The following is a 17,808-nucleotide window of genomic DNA, read 5'->3' on the forward strand; positions in this document are numbered from 1 at the left end:
CAGTCAAAAGGTCTAAAGAAAATCTAGTCCCTGGTACTCTAACCTTCAAATCACTTATAGCTCTCTAAACAGATAGAAACATCTTCAGGATCAGCTAAAATCACTTATAGCTCTCTAAACAGACAGAAACATCTTCAGGATCAGCTACCCGATCCCAATACTGAAATCAAATGGATTCACACAGAACTAACTAGAACCAAAAGCTTATGAGTTAAAAGACACATAAATGATGCTACAAATAATTGTAACTAGTTTCATCCTTGTTTTGTAAATAACTTTGATTACGATTTTCTTGGGAATCTTTTTTCTTGGGAAAATTTTGTTTCCAATTTTGAGTGACTATTACCTTTATAAGGGCATAAAGTTTACCATGAAATGTAACAGCGTATATAAATCTCACCAAGGAAATTTTTCTTTTCTTTTCTTTTTTTTTGAGACGGAGTCTTGCTCTGTCACCCAGGCTGGAGTGCAGTGGCCGGATCTCAGCTCACTGCAAGCTCTGCCTCCCTGGTTTACGCCATTCTCCCGCCTCAGCCCCCTGAGTAGCTGGGACTACAGGCGCCGGCCACCTCGCCAGGCTAGTTTTTTGTATTTTTTAGTAGAGACGGGGTTTCACCATGTTAGCCAGGATGGTCTCGATCTCCTGACCTCGTGATCCGCCCGTCTCGGCCTCCCAAAGTGCTGGGATTACAGGCTTGAGCCACCACGCCCAGCCTCACCAAGGAAATTTTTCAAAGGAGAAAAGTTGGATTGCTATTTAAACATCTACTTTAGAAAATTAATAATCAGAAATGAAGAGTTCTTATAAGTAAATTTCTTACCAATAAAGCTTATGAATTTATATTTTTCCCATGTTTTAGAATTAATTATTTTGATATTTTGCTAAAGTAAAACCTCAATATGAATACACATTTTTAACATGGGAAAAATTCTGTACAGTGAAATAAAGTAAAAATAAAAAGAAAGCAAAGAAGTTAACTATATAAAATCTTAGACCAGTTTTCTGATTTATTCTGATAAAAATTAAATATCAAATTTGCCCATGACAATAAATCATAGTATAGAAAAGTTTTTAAATACTATTGATAAAAAATATTAAAATACATTATATGTTTATCAACTAAACTAACAAAAGTAAGTTAAAAAAAAAACTTTGCCCCATTATTGGCAGGGATCTAAGGAAGCAGGACACAGACAAGATACTGTAAATCGGTTACTATCTTCCCAGGATTATAGAACAATGTGTCACCAAGTAAATGCTTCAAAACCATCACTCCAAAATTATTTCACTTTAGAGTACATACCCTAAAGAAAATCTCACCTCAAAAATTAGGAACTTAAAGATATATCCAGCAGCATTTCACATGATGGCAAAAACAGGTAGAAATACCAACTCATGGGAAAATGAAGTAACATAACTGAACTAAATACATAAAAAAATATAAACCTGTACACTGCAGAGTTGTAAAGAAAAATACATCTGCAGAGTTGTAAAGATTGTAAGCTATGTTTCCTACAGAACTGTGAAGAGGTACTGACATATACTAAAGAATACTGAAAGAACAAATTAAATCATTACAAATAAAATTAGTATCCACTGGTTTGTCAGAAAACTATTATATTGCCCCCATAAAACACAAATGTTTGAGAAAAAGAGAAAAATCATTGTGCCAAAGCCAAAAGTGGTATGCTCTTGCTACATAAAAAGCTTCCTTAAAGGAAACACCAATGAAAAAACAACTTTCATGGGTATATGCCTGTGGTATGCATCCTTTGCAACTCTAAATAGTTCTGCCAAACTAGTAATCCTTTGGTATCAGATATTCTAAAAGGGCACTTCCTCCTAAATTGGAGGATGTCTACTAATAAAAGCAGGTCAAAGAAAATAAGTCTGTATCAAAATAATAGAAGAACTAGAATTTCTAAGAAATTCTTCCTAGAAACAGGCTGTTACATATAATAAAAAATCTCTCAGCTTCACTGTGCTCTATTCAATTCAAATAAGATCCTCTATTACATATGTCACACTGCATTAGGCATTCCATATTTGCTTTTAGTGTATTTGTTACAGGGCTTAATGTCTCTGCCAGGGAAAAAAGGTATACCATCTTTAACTAGAAATTATACAGAACAGAAATAGTTAGCACAATCTTATCCCAAAGAAATGCCACAAAGGCTAATAAAATTGTCATAGATAAAAATCAAATTTAGACTAAAATTTAAATACCTCTTGTAAAATATTCCTAAATTAATGATTAACGAATCTTATACTATCTAGCTAAGGGTTCTTCTCTCTTGCTAAACTGTTCAATTTCAGGTCATACTGTTGAAATCCATCTTCCTTAAAGGTAGTAGCAAGAAGTTATCATGCAAAGAAAACAACGTACATTTTCCCATTATTTCAACTATGAAGGCTGGGAGGGAGCAGAGGTGTAGAACAGCTGATAACACGAACTACTAACTACCTCCAAAGCTAAACAGATGGTTGTGTTTTCTATAATACTAATCCTAAGCAAAATACATCAACCATTTCTTGTAGTGCAATATATGTTTGTGTGTACTGCTTATTGCGTTTAAAAGAAAATATGCCCAAGAAACGTTTTTGTTTCTTATAGATATATTTTTGCATTGGTAACAATGCGGGGCTTACAAAATTCTCATTCTCTTTCTGGTAGAAATGTAAACTGGTACAACCACTTTGGGAAGCAATTTGGCATTAGCTGGTAAGCTTGGAAACAGTCATGACCTATGACCCAGCCATTCCACTCCTAGATGTACTTCTGGGAAAAAATAATGAAAATGTGCTCCAGGGTACATGAACAAAAATGTTCATAATTGTATTAATAACCAAAAACTGGAAACAACCCAACTGTTCATTAATAGAATTGATCAATAATGAAACTTTCATACACAGAAAATTTTCCTATACAGAAACAGAATAAAAACCAGCATAACACAATTTAGATGACCCTCATAAATGGTACTGAGTAAAAGATTAAGAACAATATATAAAGTATGACTCAACTTATCCAAATATCCAAAACCAGCAAAACTGGACCATATTAGTCAATAGAGGTATATACATGTTTAGCAACACTACAAAGAGAAGCAGGAAAATGACTTTTAAAAGGCAGATAGTATTATTTCTGGGGAGAGAGGAAATTATGACATGCCATGGAATTTTTTTTTAAATTGGTTTGAAACTTTTTTTTGCTTTAAAATTATTTGTTAAACTCTACCTTTAAGTTTTATGTACTTTTATGAATGTGTATTTTAATCCTCTTCCATACCACCTACCTCAAAAACAAGATTAAAGACAAAAACAAGTGAATTACTAACACCTGTGATAAAATATCACTTACATTGGTATTACACTGTTACTTTGCATAGTAGAAAGAAAATTTAAAAAGAAATACTGCTGCAGGAAAGAAAAGCTCTAAAATTTTGACTCAGTGGAAACTTCAGGTAGCTACTGAATTTTCATTCAAGATTTCCACCAAAAAATAATCTCCTATAAAATTAACGACATTTGGTGGTTGGTGACCGATATTAACTTGACAGAGTTTTTAGAAAATTTAAGGTAGACCATAAAGATCGTGCAAGTTAAGATTAGTCATTAGATATAAAATGTATTTATCTAGCACTAACTTATCAGATTTGATTATATTCTGCCCAATTAAGAGCTATCATACATAAACCACAATTTTCAAATAACAAATAAAATATGGAAAACAAAGTTTCCTTAACATTATCATTCTTACATGACTCCAGAGCAAGGGAAATACCCCCTGAAGGAAACAAAATGGGAAAAAACTGGCCAGATGTAAACAACAGAGATTAGGGACTATGAAAAACGGTAGAGAATGGCCACTACCCAGGGGACAGCAGATACTGAGATACTGGCATGCAGGAATTCCAGATAAGCAGTGCTACTTCTTCAAAATTTTCAAGAGTAACCAAAAATAAGGCTTTCTGCATGAAATTGTCCTGATTTCCCATACACACTACATGCCAAATAAACCATATATTGGTATATTAAATACACAGGCAGCCAGAGTGTGGGCATGGCTCTAGGGGTATTGTCATGATCATCATCAAATATAAACTTGCTTTTTAATTTTTTTTTTTAAGTGATGGGGTCTCATTGTGTTGCCCAGGCTGGGGTGCACTGGTGTGATCACAGCTCACTGCAGCCTCCATCTCCCAGTGATCCACCCACCTCAGGCTACAGAGTATCTGGGACTACAGGCACATGCCACCATGCTCAGTAATTTGAGTGTGTGTGTGTGTGTTTTGTTTTGGTTTTTTTTGTAGAGACAAGTTCTCATTGTGTTGTCCAGGCTGGTCTCAACTCTGAAACTCAAGTGATCCTCCTACCTCCGGTTCCCAAAGTGCCAGGATTACAGGTATGAGCCACCATCCCTGGCCAAACTTTCTATAAATACTCAGATATAGACTTGTGACTGGATTCTACACAAATAGGCATTGACTGAATACAGATATATTGTTAAATATAACACATGCAGAAAGTACTATGTTTTTATTGTATATATTTTATATAATATGAATAAAAACATACTGCTTTTAAAAGTATAGTAATTAATCAGTTACTAAAAGAATAACAGGAAACTCCAGGATTCCTATCAAGTAAATTAAATTTTCAGCAGCAAATGATTCATATAAAGGTAAAAGGCACACGGTTTATGTGTGTGACATCCCTTATTTTATAAATCCCAAGATAAAGTTTATTTAGCGAGGTCACCTAAAAACATTTCAGCAGCTGCAACTCATACACAGAAATAACCAAGTTCCATTCTGGGTAGTTTGGAAAGATCCCAAAGCTTTTCTTACCTGGGTAATTTCTATAGTTTAGGCTCCTCAAGCAGCAGAATAGATAAGTAAAGTCTTTCCCTTCATTAATATTTTGTCTCATCCTAGTTCTTCCTTCAGATCATTTATTTTCCAAAATCTATAGATATTGAGAACCAAATAAAAGCTGGTCTGCTCAACTAAAAGGAGCACTACAGTGGATACTAGGATGGAAGTTTTACTTATACCTGACACTATTTGAATTCTGTTAATATCACTGCCAATCCCCAACCACCAAGAAAAAAAGAGAAAGAAAAAGAAAATGGTATTCCTCCTTGCTCTACTCTTACCTATACATAATAAGTTGAATTACATGAAATTCCAGATTTACAGATATTCAAGTATATTTTAACCTTAAAAAAGAAAAGGTAATTTTATATGATTCAAGTAATACTTAAAAACTCAAGCAAACACACACCATATATGTTCTACTATGGACTTTGTCAGCACTGAGTTTAATTCTGAGGGTTGCTTTTCTTATTTACTAACTGTCCAATAGAAACAAGAAAATGTTCTACTTCAAAGAACATTTCAAAGTTGGAGGGTCAATAACAATGCGAACAAATGAAAAAATAAATAAGAAAGAAACACTTCCAAAAATGTCTAGGTATCAAAGGTTAGCGAAAGTGGACCATATGTGAATCCTTGAGGATCACAGGGCAAACTATTTTCATTGAGACGGTCTGTATCGCCTAGGCAGGTGTATAGAGGCCCAATCTCGGCTCACTGCAGGTTCCAACTACCTCCCAGGATCAAGTGATCCTCCCAACTCAGCCTCCTGAGTAGCTGGGACTACAGGCGTGCACTACCACTCCCGGCTAATTTTTTATTTTTTGTAGAGAAAAGATTTCGCCATGTTGCTCAGGCTGGTCTTAAACTTCTGGGCTCAAGGGGTCCGCCCACCTTGGCCCTCCAAAGTGCTGAAATTACAGGCGTGCATCACCGCATCCAGCCAGGGTGGACTCAAATCTAAGACGGCTCTCAGTATTCCTATACTTGGTGTACACACCCTGAATAATTCCCTCCTCTGAAGAAAGAGGGGGGCCAGTGAATATAATAAGCTGATGTGGCTAGGTAATTTATTAGTTATCTGAATTAATCAAGAGACAAGTCACAAACTTAACAGCTTAAAACACTACACATTTAAGTCCTTGTTAGCATGGTAAGGACTTAGGGTTGTATTCTAACACGATTGGGAACCTACAGGAAGTTTTAAGTAGGAGTGTGAAAAGATCAAATGTTTTCCAAAGATCATTTTGGTTGCTCTGTAAGAATAAGAACTGAAGGGTACAAGAATAGAAGCAGAGAGATTAGTTAAAAGCTATCATGCCAGGCCACAGTGGCTCACATCTGTAGTCACAGCAACTTAGGAATGTAAGGCAAAAGGCCCAACAGTTCGGGGCTGTAAGGCACCATGATCATGCCTGTGAAAAGCCACTGCATTGTAGCCTGGTCAACATAGCGAGATCCTGTCTCTTAAGGAAAAAAAAAAAAAGCTACTGCAATCATCTTGGCCAAAACTGATGGTGGCTTAGAACATGGTAATAACAAGATAATTTGTTTGAGCAGGTGAGACAGAAAGGAATGTAGATTGATTGATTCATTCATTCGTTTAACATATATTTACTGAGAACTTTATACCAAGCATTGTACTGGGTGCATGGAATACATCAGTGAGTAAGAGAGACTAAAATCCTTACATTCCTGGAGTTTACAGTCTAGCTGCAATACTAACAGCCATAATACTTAAATAAGTTATATAGTGTACTTGTAAGTGATAGATTATGAATATCAGGAATGGATTTTAAGCTTATGGCTTGAAAGATTAGGTGGGAAGAAGGGAAAGTATTCCTAATCCAAAATGCCTGGTACCAGAAGTATTTCAGTTGTTTTCTTTAATTGTTGAATGTATGCACTGTCCCACTTCAGCAGCCCTAATCCAAAAATCCAAAATCCAAATGCTCTAATGATCATTTTCCTTGAGCCATCATGTTGGCACTCCAAAACATTCAGACTGTGAAGCACTGTATTTTCGGATCGGGATGTTCAACCTGTATTACTGTGAGACAGGATTAGAGGCAGAATAGAAAAAGGGAAAGGGATAATCACAAGTAGTTTTAGATGCCTATCAGAGACTCAAATGGAAATAATAAATAGTGTGTCGACTATATGAATCTAAGCTCAGGAGAGCAGTCAGGGCCAAGCAAGTAAATCTAGAGGTAGGTTCATTACCAACATTCCACATAGCATCTAAGCTAATTATCAAAACCAGCAAATTTCAGATGAAAAAGTTGGAAACGTATGAGAGGAAGACAGCAAAAGGCAAAGCTAAAATTTATTTTTGGATCAATTTTGTCAATGTCAATTGTTACATACTCAAGGTTGTGCTTACTCTCGTTATGTAATCAGTATGGTTTATTTCTCTGCTTGGTTTTTTAGGTTTTTTTTTTTTTTTTTTTTTTTTTGGAGAGAGAGATCACTCTGTCACCCAGGCTGAAGTACAGTGGTGCGATCTCGGCTCACTGCAACCTCCACCTCCCAGGTTCAAGCAATTCTCCTGCCTCAGTCTCCCAAGTAGCCGAGACTACAGGCATATGCCACCATGCCTGGCTAATTTTTGTATTTTTAATAGTCTGGTTTCATCATGTTGGCTTGGCTGGTCTCAAACACCTGACCTCAAGTGATCCATCTGCCTTAGACTTCCAAAGTGCTGAGATTACAGGCGTGAGCCACTGCGCCCAGTCTCTCTGTTTGCTTTTTGTTTGTTTGTTTCTGACGCAGGGTCTCGCTCTATCACTCAGGCTGAAGCATAGTGAAGTGATGCGATCACATCCCACTGCAACCTCAAACTCCAAGGCTCAAGCAATCCTCCCGTTTCAGCCTCCCAAGTAGTTAAAACTACATGTGTGTGCCACTACACTGGCTAATTTGTTTTATATTTTGGAGAGACAGGGCCTCACTATGTTGCCCAGGCTGGCTTCAAACTCCTGGGTTCAAGCAATCCTCCCACCTCAGCCTCCCCAAGTGCTGGGATTATAGGCATGAGCCACTATTCCTAGCCTCTGCTTGTAATTCTAAAAGAAAAAAAACAAGATCATCAGAGAATAAATCAGTAATATCCTAAACTAAAATTAAATCAAAGTCAGAATCTCAAAATTTCAAAATACAGGCAAAAGGTGACTAAGGAACAATCAAACCAATGTCAGTAGTCTCAGGATCGACATGGACCTAGCACCACAGAGAAGACACAAGCAGTAGATATAGATATAGATATAGATATAGATATAGATATAGATATAGATATTATTTTGAGATGGAGTTCTACTCTTATTGCCCAAGCTGGAATGCAATGGTGCGATCTTGGCTCACTGCAACCTCTGCCTCCCGGGTTCAAGCGTTTCTCCTGCCTCAGCCTCCCAAGTAGCTGGGATTACAGGCGCGCGCCACCACGCCTGGCTAATTTTTTGTATTTTTAGCAGAAACAGGGTTTCACCATGTTAGTCGAGCTGGTCTTGAACTACCGACCTCAGATGATCCGCCCACCTCGGCCTCCCAAAGTGCTAGGATTACAGGCATGAGCCACCACGCCCAACTGATATATATTTTTTTAAATAACCGGTCTGCTGATGCTAGGACAGAATATAAAGGATAGGAGGGATACCATACAGTAATCCAAACCAATTTGGTATGATTCCTAATTTCACCTACTCTGTCATCATAAATGAATTATGTGATAAATATCATAGAATATATATTTTTTTTTAGTTTTATTTTTTTGAGGCAGGGTCTCACTTTGTCACCCAAGCTAGAATGCAGTGGCACAATCACAACTCAATGGAGCCTCCACCTCCCAAGCTCAATCAATCCTCTCACCTCAGCCTCCTGAGTAGCTGGGACTACAGGAACATGCTATGACGCCCGGCTAATAGGAGATGTATTTAAAGTACTGCTGAAAAATAAAAAAGTAACCAGGTCTGAGAAGAATCTGGAAGGGTTTGGTGGCATCTGACTTACACCTTGAGAACAACAAGGGTTCAGTTCAGATCAAAAGTTAGAGGCAGTATTTTGAAAAAAATACTGATTCTGTTGAGAGAGCATTAAAAAAAATACAAAATTAATGGATGCTAAGAAACTATGTGACGGTTGTTTGAACACTGTAAGAGTAAAAAATACTAACTCATTAGAAAACAAGTAAATACATTCTTACAATATATACTTAGAAAAATGTTTTAAAAATGAGAAGTTGCTTATGGTGTAATATTAAGTAAAGAAAGCAGGACAGAAATTTGTGGTGCACTGATAACTTTTTAAGTGCACAGCAAAACAACTTGAAGGATCCTGTTAAAATGGGTGGTATGAGTCTTTTGTTAAAAACATCATGGATCATGTTTTTCCTGTCATACTTTTCATTTGGGGGGGGCGCGGCGGGCGGTTGCGGGTGACGGAGTCTCATTCTGTTGCCCAGACTAGAGTGCAGTGGTGCAACCTCGGCTCACTGCAACCTCTGCCTCCCGGGTTCAAGCAATTCTCCTGCCTCAGCCTCCCAAGTAGCCGGGATTACAGGCGCATGCCATCACACCTAGCTAATTTTTTTTTTTTTTTTTTTGGTATTTTTATTAGAGATGGGGTTTTGCCACCTTGGCCAGGCTGGTCTGCAACTCCTGACCTCAAGTGATTCACCTGCCTCAGCCTCCCAAAGTGCTGGGATTACAGGCATGAGCCACCATGCCCAGTCTCCTGTCATACTTTTCTCTGTGTTTCAATTTTTCTAGCAGACACAGTAATTTTATAGTGAGCAAAATCTGCTATTTGGCACTTGGCAGTGAGGTATCCAGACTGTCTTATAAAATCCTGCTTAAGCCAATGATGTAGTTGAGGATGGCGAGGTTCATGCTATCCTTTGTGCCCTGCAGTCACCCAGAGACTGCAAGGACACAATCAGTGAGTGATCACTGATTCTTAACATCTGTTTGCATCCTTGCAATCCTTGTGGACAGGAATAAGACTTAATGAATACTTATGACAGTGCTTGCAGACCAGTGGCTACTCAGATGTTTAAGTATAAATATTTTCTCTGTTACTAACTCAACCAAATCTTACTATTATATGGCTATTTGAGGGTAAAATTATTTAGAATATCAACTCATGAAGACATCAGGTAGCCAGGGCTGGTTTACAGCCTAAAGGGAGGAAGCCAAGATAGTAAAAAGATTTTTGTTTCTTTCACTGCTAATAGAATCCTGGAGAACTGTATTACAATTCCAAGGTCCTTTCCCAGTTCAACAGCTAAACCTTGATCAGTTAGGAATGACTGTCTTGAATAAAAAAAAAAAAAAAGAGTGGTACGGTTTATCTATTCTACTAAATCCAATCATTTAGTAAAACTACACATAAAATTACTAACAGTCTACATAAGCACAAAAAATTAACTCCTTACTTTTTCAAGGAATATACATATATTAGAGACCAACTGCTGTCCCTGTGGTCAGAAGCAGAACACGTGACAACTGATCTTCTGAGGAGTGATGGCTTTTAACAGACACTCACATTCTCTTTCTTATGTTCAAAACCCACAGTCAGAGCTTTCCACCAGGACAAGGTTGTATGTGAGTCTGGAGATTACTAATATACATTCAGTGACTGCAATGGAATTAGTCATTTTCCAACTTATAACTTAATTTTTTAAAACTAATGCTTTACTATTTCCCTGTTGATCTTTAGTCAGTTGCTAATCAACTAGTTATTTAACTGACCCAAGGTAAGTGAATTCTATTTTAATTCCAAGGTATTAACAAATCTCAGATTTTAGTATTCAACTATAAATAAGCACACATTCAACTGTATTATCAAAACCACAATTTTTTTTTTTTTTTTTTAATTTTTTTGAGACGGGGTCTCGCTCTGTCACCCAGGCTGGAGTGCTGTGGCCGGATCTCAGCTCACTGCAAGCTCCGCCTCCTGGGTTCACGCCATTCTCCTGCCTCAGCCTCCCGAGTAGCTGGGACTACAGGCGCCGCCACCTCGCCCGGCTAGTTTTTTTTTGTAGTTTTTAGCGGAGACGGGGTTTCACCGTGTTAGCCAGGATGGTCTCGATCTCCTGACCTCATGATCCGCCCGTCTCAGCCTCCCAAAGTGCTGGGATTACAGGCTTGAGCCACCACGCCCGGCCCAAAACCACAATATTAAGTTCCTCTGACGCAGATCCCAAATCATATAAGATGTGTGACATATGTGCCCCCATTCTGCAGCTGAGTCATGAATTACCACTTTCCAAACACAAACTTGAAAGAAGGAACATAAGCAGAAGGTAAACAGATTCAAGGTATCCAAGTAGGCTAAACAGCATCAACAAAAGAGCACAGAGTTGTTTCTACAAAAAAAAAAAAAAAAATTAGGCATGGTGGTGTGCACTTGTAGTCCTAGCTCTAAGGAGGCTGGGATGGGAGGATTAAGCCCAGAAGTTGCAGCAAGCTATGATCATACTACTGTACTCCAGCCTGGGAGACAGACTGAAACCCTATCTTAAAAAAAAACAAAAAACAAACAAACAAACAAAAAAACCGTGGTGGCAGCAGGGGGAAGAAAAAAGAAAAAAATGAGCATGGGTTTTGGTGTCAGAGACCTAAGTTTGAATTCTGGCTCTACTACACAGAAACTATATAAGCAAATTACTTAAATTTAGTTTCTTCTTCTGTACAAGTGAAAAGTAAAGTCTTATCATGCTGATTTATTCAACACATTAAGATAATATTTATCATAATGCTTAGTATATAAAAAGTGTTCTAAAGTGGTAGCTCTTTGTGTTTAATTATTTACAAATATTTAAACTGTTGGTTTAAAATCCTAATATTAAGCCAGTAAGTGTAGAACAGTTGGGTTGAAATGATTCCTGCTTGATTTTCATCTATACAAATGGGAGTGAGGGTGTTACAATAAACCTAAAGCTGTGGTTTGCAAAGTGTGGTCCCTAGACCAGAGGCATAAGCATCACCTAGAAACTTTCCGAAAACAAATTCACAGGTCTCACCAAGACCTGCTGATTCAGTAACTCCAGGGGTGAGACCTATAAATGTATGGTTAACAAACACACCAGTTAACAACCACTGACCTAAACACAATAATGGCAGGTTTGTACTAACATTCACAGCACCTGCATGATATGCCTGCTTTTCTTTTTTTAATCTGCTGAATTACAACACAAATTAGCAGAAGACAGATTACTGGACATATATATGGCTATACTATATTATTGCTGGGTATGATGGAACACTGTCATTTATAAACATTTTTATCCCTAAAATGTGCTTTCTTCCCCCAAAAAAAGTAAAAACCACTTTCTTGACTTAACAGACTCATTCTGCTCTCTCCTTTACCTTGCATTCACATTGCACATAAGGAACATCTTATACTAGGTTATGATAAAACCTCAATTTCTTGAAATCCTTGAGGGAAGAACTGACTACACTACTAGATTTTCCAGAACACTAGGAATTAATCTCTTTACAAAACTTATTTTCCTCACGTAACTGTTTTAAATGGAAATCTTTTTAACATTGTCCACATTGAATGTAATTCAAACTTTTTTCTTGGCCATATAAATTCATCATTATGAACATCAAGTTTTATGCACAAATATACTTTATGAAGTGTCAATAAAACTCTAAACCAGTCTATACTTTTCTGCATCTACATTTGCTATCATGCAGTTAGCTATGATTTTCAGCTGCTACCAACATTCCAACTTGAGGCTATAAGTTTGTTTGTTATTCCATCTTTCTAATAATCTTAGGTGGGCATCGAAACTCAACCAGTATTCTGATACCTTTTCTTAGTTCCCTAGTATTCCTCTAATCTCCTAAACATATAAACCTTTTTCTTCTGCATACCTTCTACTTATCCTTAGAAATTCAGCCCAAAACTCACCTCCCATGAGATAAATTTCTTAAAACCCTGTCTCCCTAAGTGGGTTTCACACTGCTGCTCCACACTTACAAGAATAGCAAGACATTCTCTGCCTGTCCTTCTATAAGCATTTATCTCACTGCACTTAAACTAGACTTCACTTTCAGCTTTCCCACTAGCTTGTAAGTACCTTGAGGGCAGGGAGCAGTGTATCTACTGTGCACAATGCTTGTAAGCAGATACTCTAAAAAAGAGGAACAGGCTATGGTCTGGGGGGAAAAACCCTTGCCAGGGAAGCATAAGAGCATTGGCTCAATGATACAGTATCTGCTTTGTCTAAATTACAGGACCTTGCTTTTGTTCAGTGTTACTGTTTGATTTTTATTTTCTTCACTTCCAACAAAGTGTTGAACAATTTCTTTCCTCTAATTCTTTCAGCTACTCACCAACTTCTGAGTAAATTTTGTCTTTCCAGCCAAAATGTAAGAATATAAAGAGAACCCTCTTTTCCATTGTATTTTCTCCCACAGAACCTAACCCAACAAATAATAACAATGAGAAAAAAAATCTGCCCCTAAACATGACCTGGGTTAAACTTACTTTATAACATTTCTTAGCTTCTTTTAAAAAATAATTGGGACTCCTAATACTTGACCAATTTTCACAGATGTTAATGAGTTTTCCTCTAGAAAGCTTCCCACCCAATGCAGCCAAATAATCTTTAGTCATAGATTTCAATATTATACTGTCATGTGTGGTTAAACAACAGGCCTACCCTCTGAGAAACACATTATTATGTGATTTAGATGCTGTGCAAACAAAAGGTACTTACACAAACCTAGATGGTACAGCCTACCACCTACCTAGGTTATGTGGTACAGCCTATTGCTCCTAGGCTACAAACCTGCACGTTACTGTACTGAAAACTGTAGGTAATTGTAACACAACAGCAGGTATTTGTATATATAAATATAGAAAAGGTACAGTAAAAATATGGTAGAAATCTTGTGGCACCACTGTCACACTCTGTCACTGACCTAAATGTCATTATGGAATGCATGACTGTACCTCTTTCCTTTTCTTTTCTATAAATGTCTTTCTTAAGAGAACAAGCTCTAAATTGGTCTTTCAAAGTCTAATCCTTTAAGCAAGTTTAAAATAAATACTTGACCAGCCTAGGAAACATGGCAAAACCCTGTCTCTAATAAAAGTACAAAAAAAAGCCAGAGGCTGTGGCTACTCAAGAGGCTGAAGTGGGAGAGTGCCAACTGAGCCCAGGAGGTCAAGGCTGCAGTGAGCCATGATCATACCACTGGGCAACAGAGCGAGACTCTGTCTCAAAAGAAAATTAATAATAACAAATAACTACATACTTGACACCTCGTCCTAATTGATTTTTCTGAATTTTTAAAAAAGTTATTGGGGGAGGGGGAAGGATGAGGGGCCATGCAGCCTCATCAGACTCAGTCCACTCCTGGAGGGAAAAAAAGAAAAAAAGGTAAAAAATATAAAAACATTAAAAAAAATAAAGTTACTAAACAGATGATTAGTGAACAAAGAATAACAATATACCACTGATTTTACATTAGATATGTAAAAAATTAACATAGAAATGTTATACCCAGCCAGGCACGGTGGCTCATGCCTGTAATCCCAGCACTTTGGGAAGCCGAGACAGGCAGATTACAAGGTTAGGAGATCGAGACCATCCTGGCTAACACAGCGAAACCCCGTCTCTACTAAAGAATACAAAAAACTAGCCGGGCGTGGTGGTGAGTGTCTATAGTCCCAGCTACTCGGGAGGCTGAGGCAGGAGTATGTCATGAACCCGGGAGGCAGAGGTTGCAGTGAACCAAGATCGCAGCACTGCACTCCAACCTGGGCGGCAGAGCAAGACTCTGTCTCCAAAAAGAAAGAAAGGGGAGGGGGGTGAGGGAGGGGGGGGGGTTGAGTGGTGAGGGGAAAATAGATAGAAGAGATGTAACATACCCCGAATCCCTCAGACCACCCCCGAACTCCCACTGAAACCGTAAATCCCCGCCCTCATCATCCCGAACCCTCCCTAACACTCACTCCCTCATCATCCCGCCCCCCCTCCCTCCCCCCCGCCCTCCATCACCCGACCCTCCCTCCCGAACGTCTTCCTCCTTCCTTCCTTCCTTCTTCCTTCCGCCTGCCTCCTTCCTTTCCTTCCTTCCCTCCTGAAGGAAGAAATGTTATAGCCATAAGAAATTAACATAGTCAAAAGTTATTTGGGATTTGTAACAGCTAAAGAAACTAAATACCTTTCTAATCTAGCATTCTGCATTCTATATGGTACTTAAGCAACCACAGAATGACAGTTTAAATGCACAAAGAACAGTTTCTAACCCTTCACAATTTCTTGCCTACAGAATTTCCGACAGCCAGATGTGTTTTTAAAAGATAAAAACGGAATTGTATAAAGTTGAAGTTAAATGCGCCAGTGCCTATCAAAGTTTACAGTAAAAACTGATCTTTCTATTCATGCCAACAACTTCATGGCAATAATAAATCCATGCCTGGAGATACTAATGGTCTTTGTTTCTTTTTCCTTAAAATAATTGAACTCCATTTACCACACAACTAGTTATTAAAATCTAATTTCCTATGACTCATTTTAGTTAAATGTGCTCCATATCAGTTGTTTTATTTTTAAAAACAGTACACATACTTTGGAAAATTGCTGTGAAGGGAATATCCCACAGTTCAAAGAAACACATTTTCATAGTTTTCAAACATTAAAGAACTTTATTATTATTTCTACTGTTTTCTTATCCCAGAAATTCAAAAGACATTTATAACTGGCATTTAACAACAGAACACACCTTTGTATCTTTGAGGTTAATCGTTCTTTTGAAGAAAAGTAATCAAATAAATATATATTAAATAATTTTTCTTTTTTTTTTTTTTTTTTTCCGAGACGGAGTTTCATTCTTGTCACCTAGACTGGATTGCAACGGCATGATCTTGGCTCACTGCAACCTCTGCTTCCGGGGTTTAAGGGATTCCCCCGCCTTAGCCTCCCGAACACCTGGGATTACAGGTGCCCACCACCACGCCTGGCTAATTTTTGTATTTTTAGTAGAGACCAGGCTGGTCTCGAACTCCCAACCTCAGGTGATGTGCCCGCCACAGCCTCCCAAAGTGCTAGGATTACAGGCATGAGACACCACATCCAGCTTTTATTAAATAATATTTTAACAAGGTATCTGATTTAACATTTAATGAGCAAATTCATATTAAATATTAACAACAAGGAATCCTAACTTTGATAAATGTCATTAATCAGCAAGCAGATACCATGATGGGTAGAAAACGACATAAAATTTTTAATAACCAGAACACAATTAAGTACCACATGTAAAAATGCTTTTTTTTTTTTTTTTTTTCCACTCTGTCGCCCAGGCTGGAGTACAGTGGCCGGATCTCAGCTCACTGCAAGCTCCGCCTCCCAGGTTCACGCCATTCTCCTGCCTCAGCCTTCCAAGTAGCTGGGACTACAGGCGCCTGCCACCTCGCCCAGCTAGTTTTTTGTATTTTTTAGTAGAGACGGGGTTTCACCATGTTAGCCAGGATGGTCTCGATCTCCTGACCTCGTGATCCACCCGTCTCGGCCTCCCAAAGTGCTGGTATTACAGACTTGAGCCACCGCACCCGGCCGTAAAAATGCTTTTTAAGAAAATAATTCAAAATAGAAGGGTAAATAAAATCTTAATAAGATTTTATTAAATGGATCTTTTTATAAAGATTTATAAATGTCTTTTTATAAAGATCCATTTAATATACTATAAAGTCGAAGTTGAGCTATTTCCAAATCCTAGGAATCAGGGTTAAAGTGCAACACAGCACCCCTGCAAGGAGAAAATCTGTCTAAACTAGAATAAGGAATCTTATCACTGAGAGTTATTGAACTCTCTTAAAACTGCAGTTAAAAAATAAAAAAAGGGGCCAGACATGGTGGCTCACATCACTGCACCCCAGCCTGGGCGAAAGAGGGAGACTCCGTCTCTCAAAAAACTAAATAAATAATAAAATAAATTTTATTTTATTTTATTTTTAATAAAATAAAAAAAGAAAACCGCTATGTTTGTATGTTTATTGTTCTGTAAAGTAAATCCATACCTTTCATCAGATTTTCAAGAGGGTCCTAATCCCCCCAAAATTGAGTATTGCTTTTGACCTTATTTGTGATCTTAACAAAAAGAAGGGGCCAGGCACAGTGGCTCATGCCTATAATCCCAGCACTTTTGGAGGCCGAGGTGGGTGTATCACCTGAGGTCAGGAGTTCAAGACCAGCCTGGTCAAGACGGTGAAACCTTGTCCCTACTAAAAATACAAAAAAGTAGCCGGGCATGAGGCACCTGTAATCCTAGCTACTCAGGAGGCTGAGGCATAAGTATTGCTTGAACCTATGAGGCGGAGGTTGCAGTGAGCCAAGATCGTACCACTGCACTCTAGCCTGGGCGACAGAGTGAGACTCTTGTCTTTAAAAAAAAAAAAAGTGGGGGAGGGGTTCCCACACAGTAAAACAGAATACTTCACATGAACTTGTAGGCTCAAACAGACCTGTATTCAAATTACATGTTTCCAAGTCCCATTTTCCTTTTTTGTAAATAAAGGCTGTCATAAGTATTAAACAACATCATGAATGTAAAACATTTAGCACAGTGTCTGGGACATTGTAATCACTCAATAAATGTTAAAGATCCACCAAAGTTCAAATCCAACCTCTACCACACACTACCTGAATAACTTTGGGCAGGATGCGTCACCTCTGTGTCTATTTGCCAACTAACAATAGGGAATGTAATTATACCTACCTCATACATAAGGGTTGAGTTAATACTTAAAATGCGGCCAGGCGTGGTGGCCCACGCCTGTAATCCCAGCACTTTGGGAGGCCAAGGCGGGCGGATCACGAGGTCAGGAGATCAAGACCATCCTGGCGAACATGGTGAAACCCCGTCTCTACTAAAAACAAAAAAAAATTAGCCAGGCATGGTGGTGGGCGCCTGT

General features: G+C 38.1%; 1 protein-coding gene across 21 annotated transcripts in view; it reads right to left on the reverse strand.

Annotated features, from left to right (window-relative positions):
* The window catches only part of EIF4G3 (eukaryotic translation initiation factor 4 gamma 3), a 375,220-nt gene that overhangs the window by 243,095 nt on the left and 114,317 nt on the right, over positions 1–17,808 (reverse strand). Inside the window, exon 1 of one of the 21 annotated variants that reach the window (XM_030942479.1) lies at positions 17,613–17,698. The exons of the other annotated variants lie outside the window; for them this stretch is intronic. Within the exon in view, the coding sequence (XP_030798339.1) occupies positions 17,613–17,621 (9 nt within the window). The 5' untranslated portion in view covers positions 17,622–17,698. Of the gene's footprint in view, positions 1–17,612; positions 17,699–17,808 lie in introns of those variants that run through there. 21 annotated transcript variants of the gene reach the window in all.

This window comes from Rhinopithecus roxellana, chromosome 12 (assembly GCF_007565055.1).
Source record: "Rhinopithecus roxellana isolate Shanxi Qingling chromosome 12, ASM756505v1, whole genome shotgun sequence".
NCBI classification, from domain to species: domain Eukaryota; kingdom Metazoa; phylum Chordata; class Mammalia; order Primates; family Cercopithecidae; genus Rhinopithecus; species Rhinopithecus roxellana.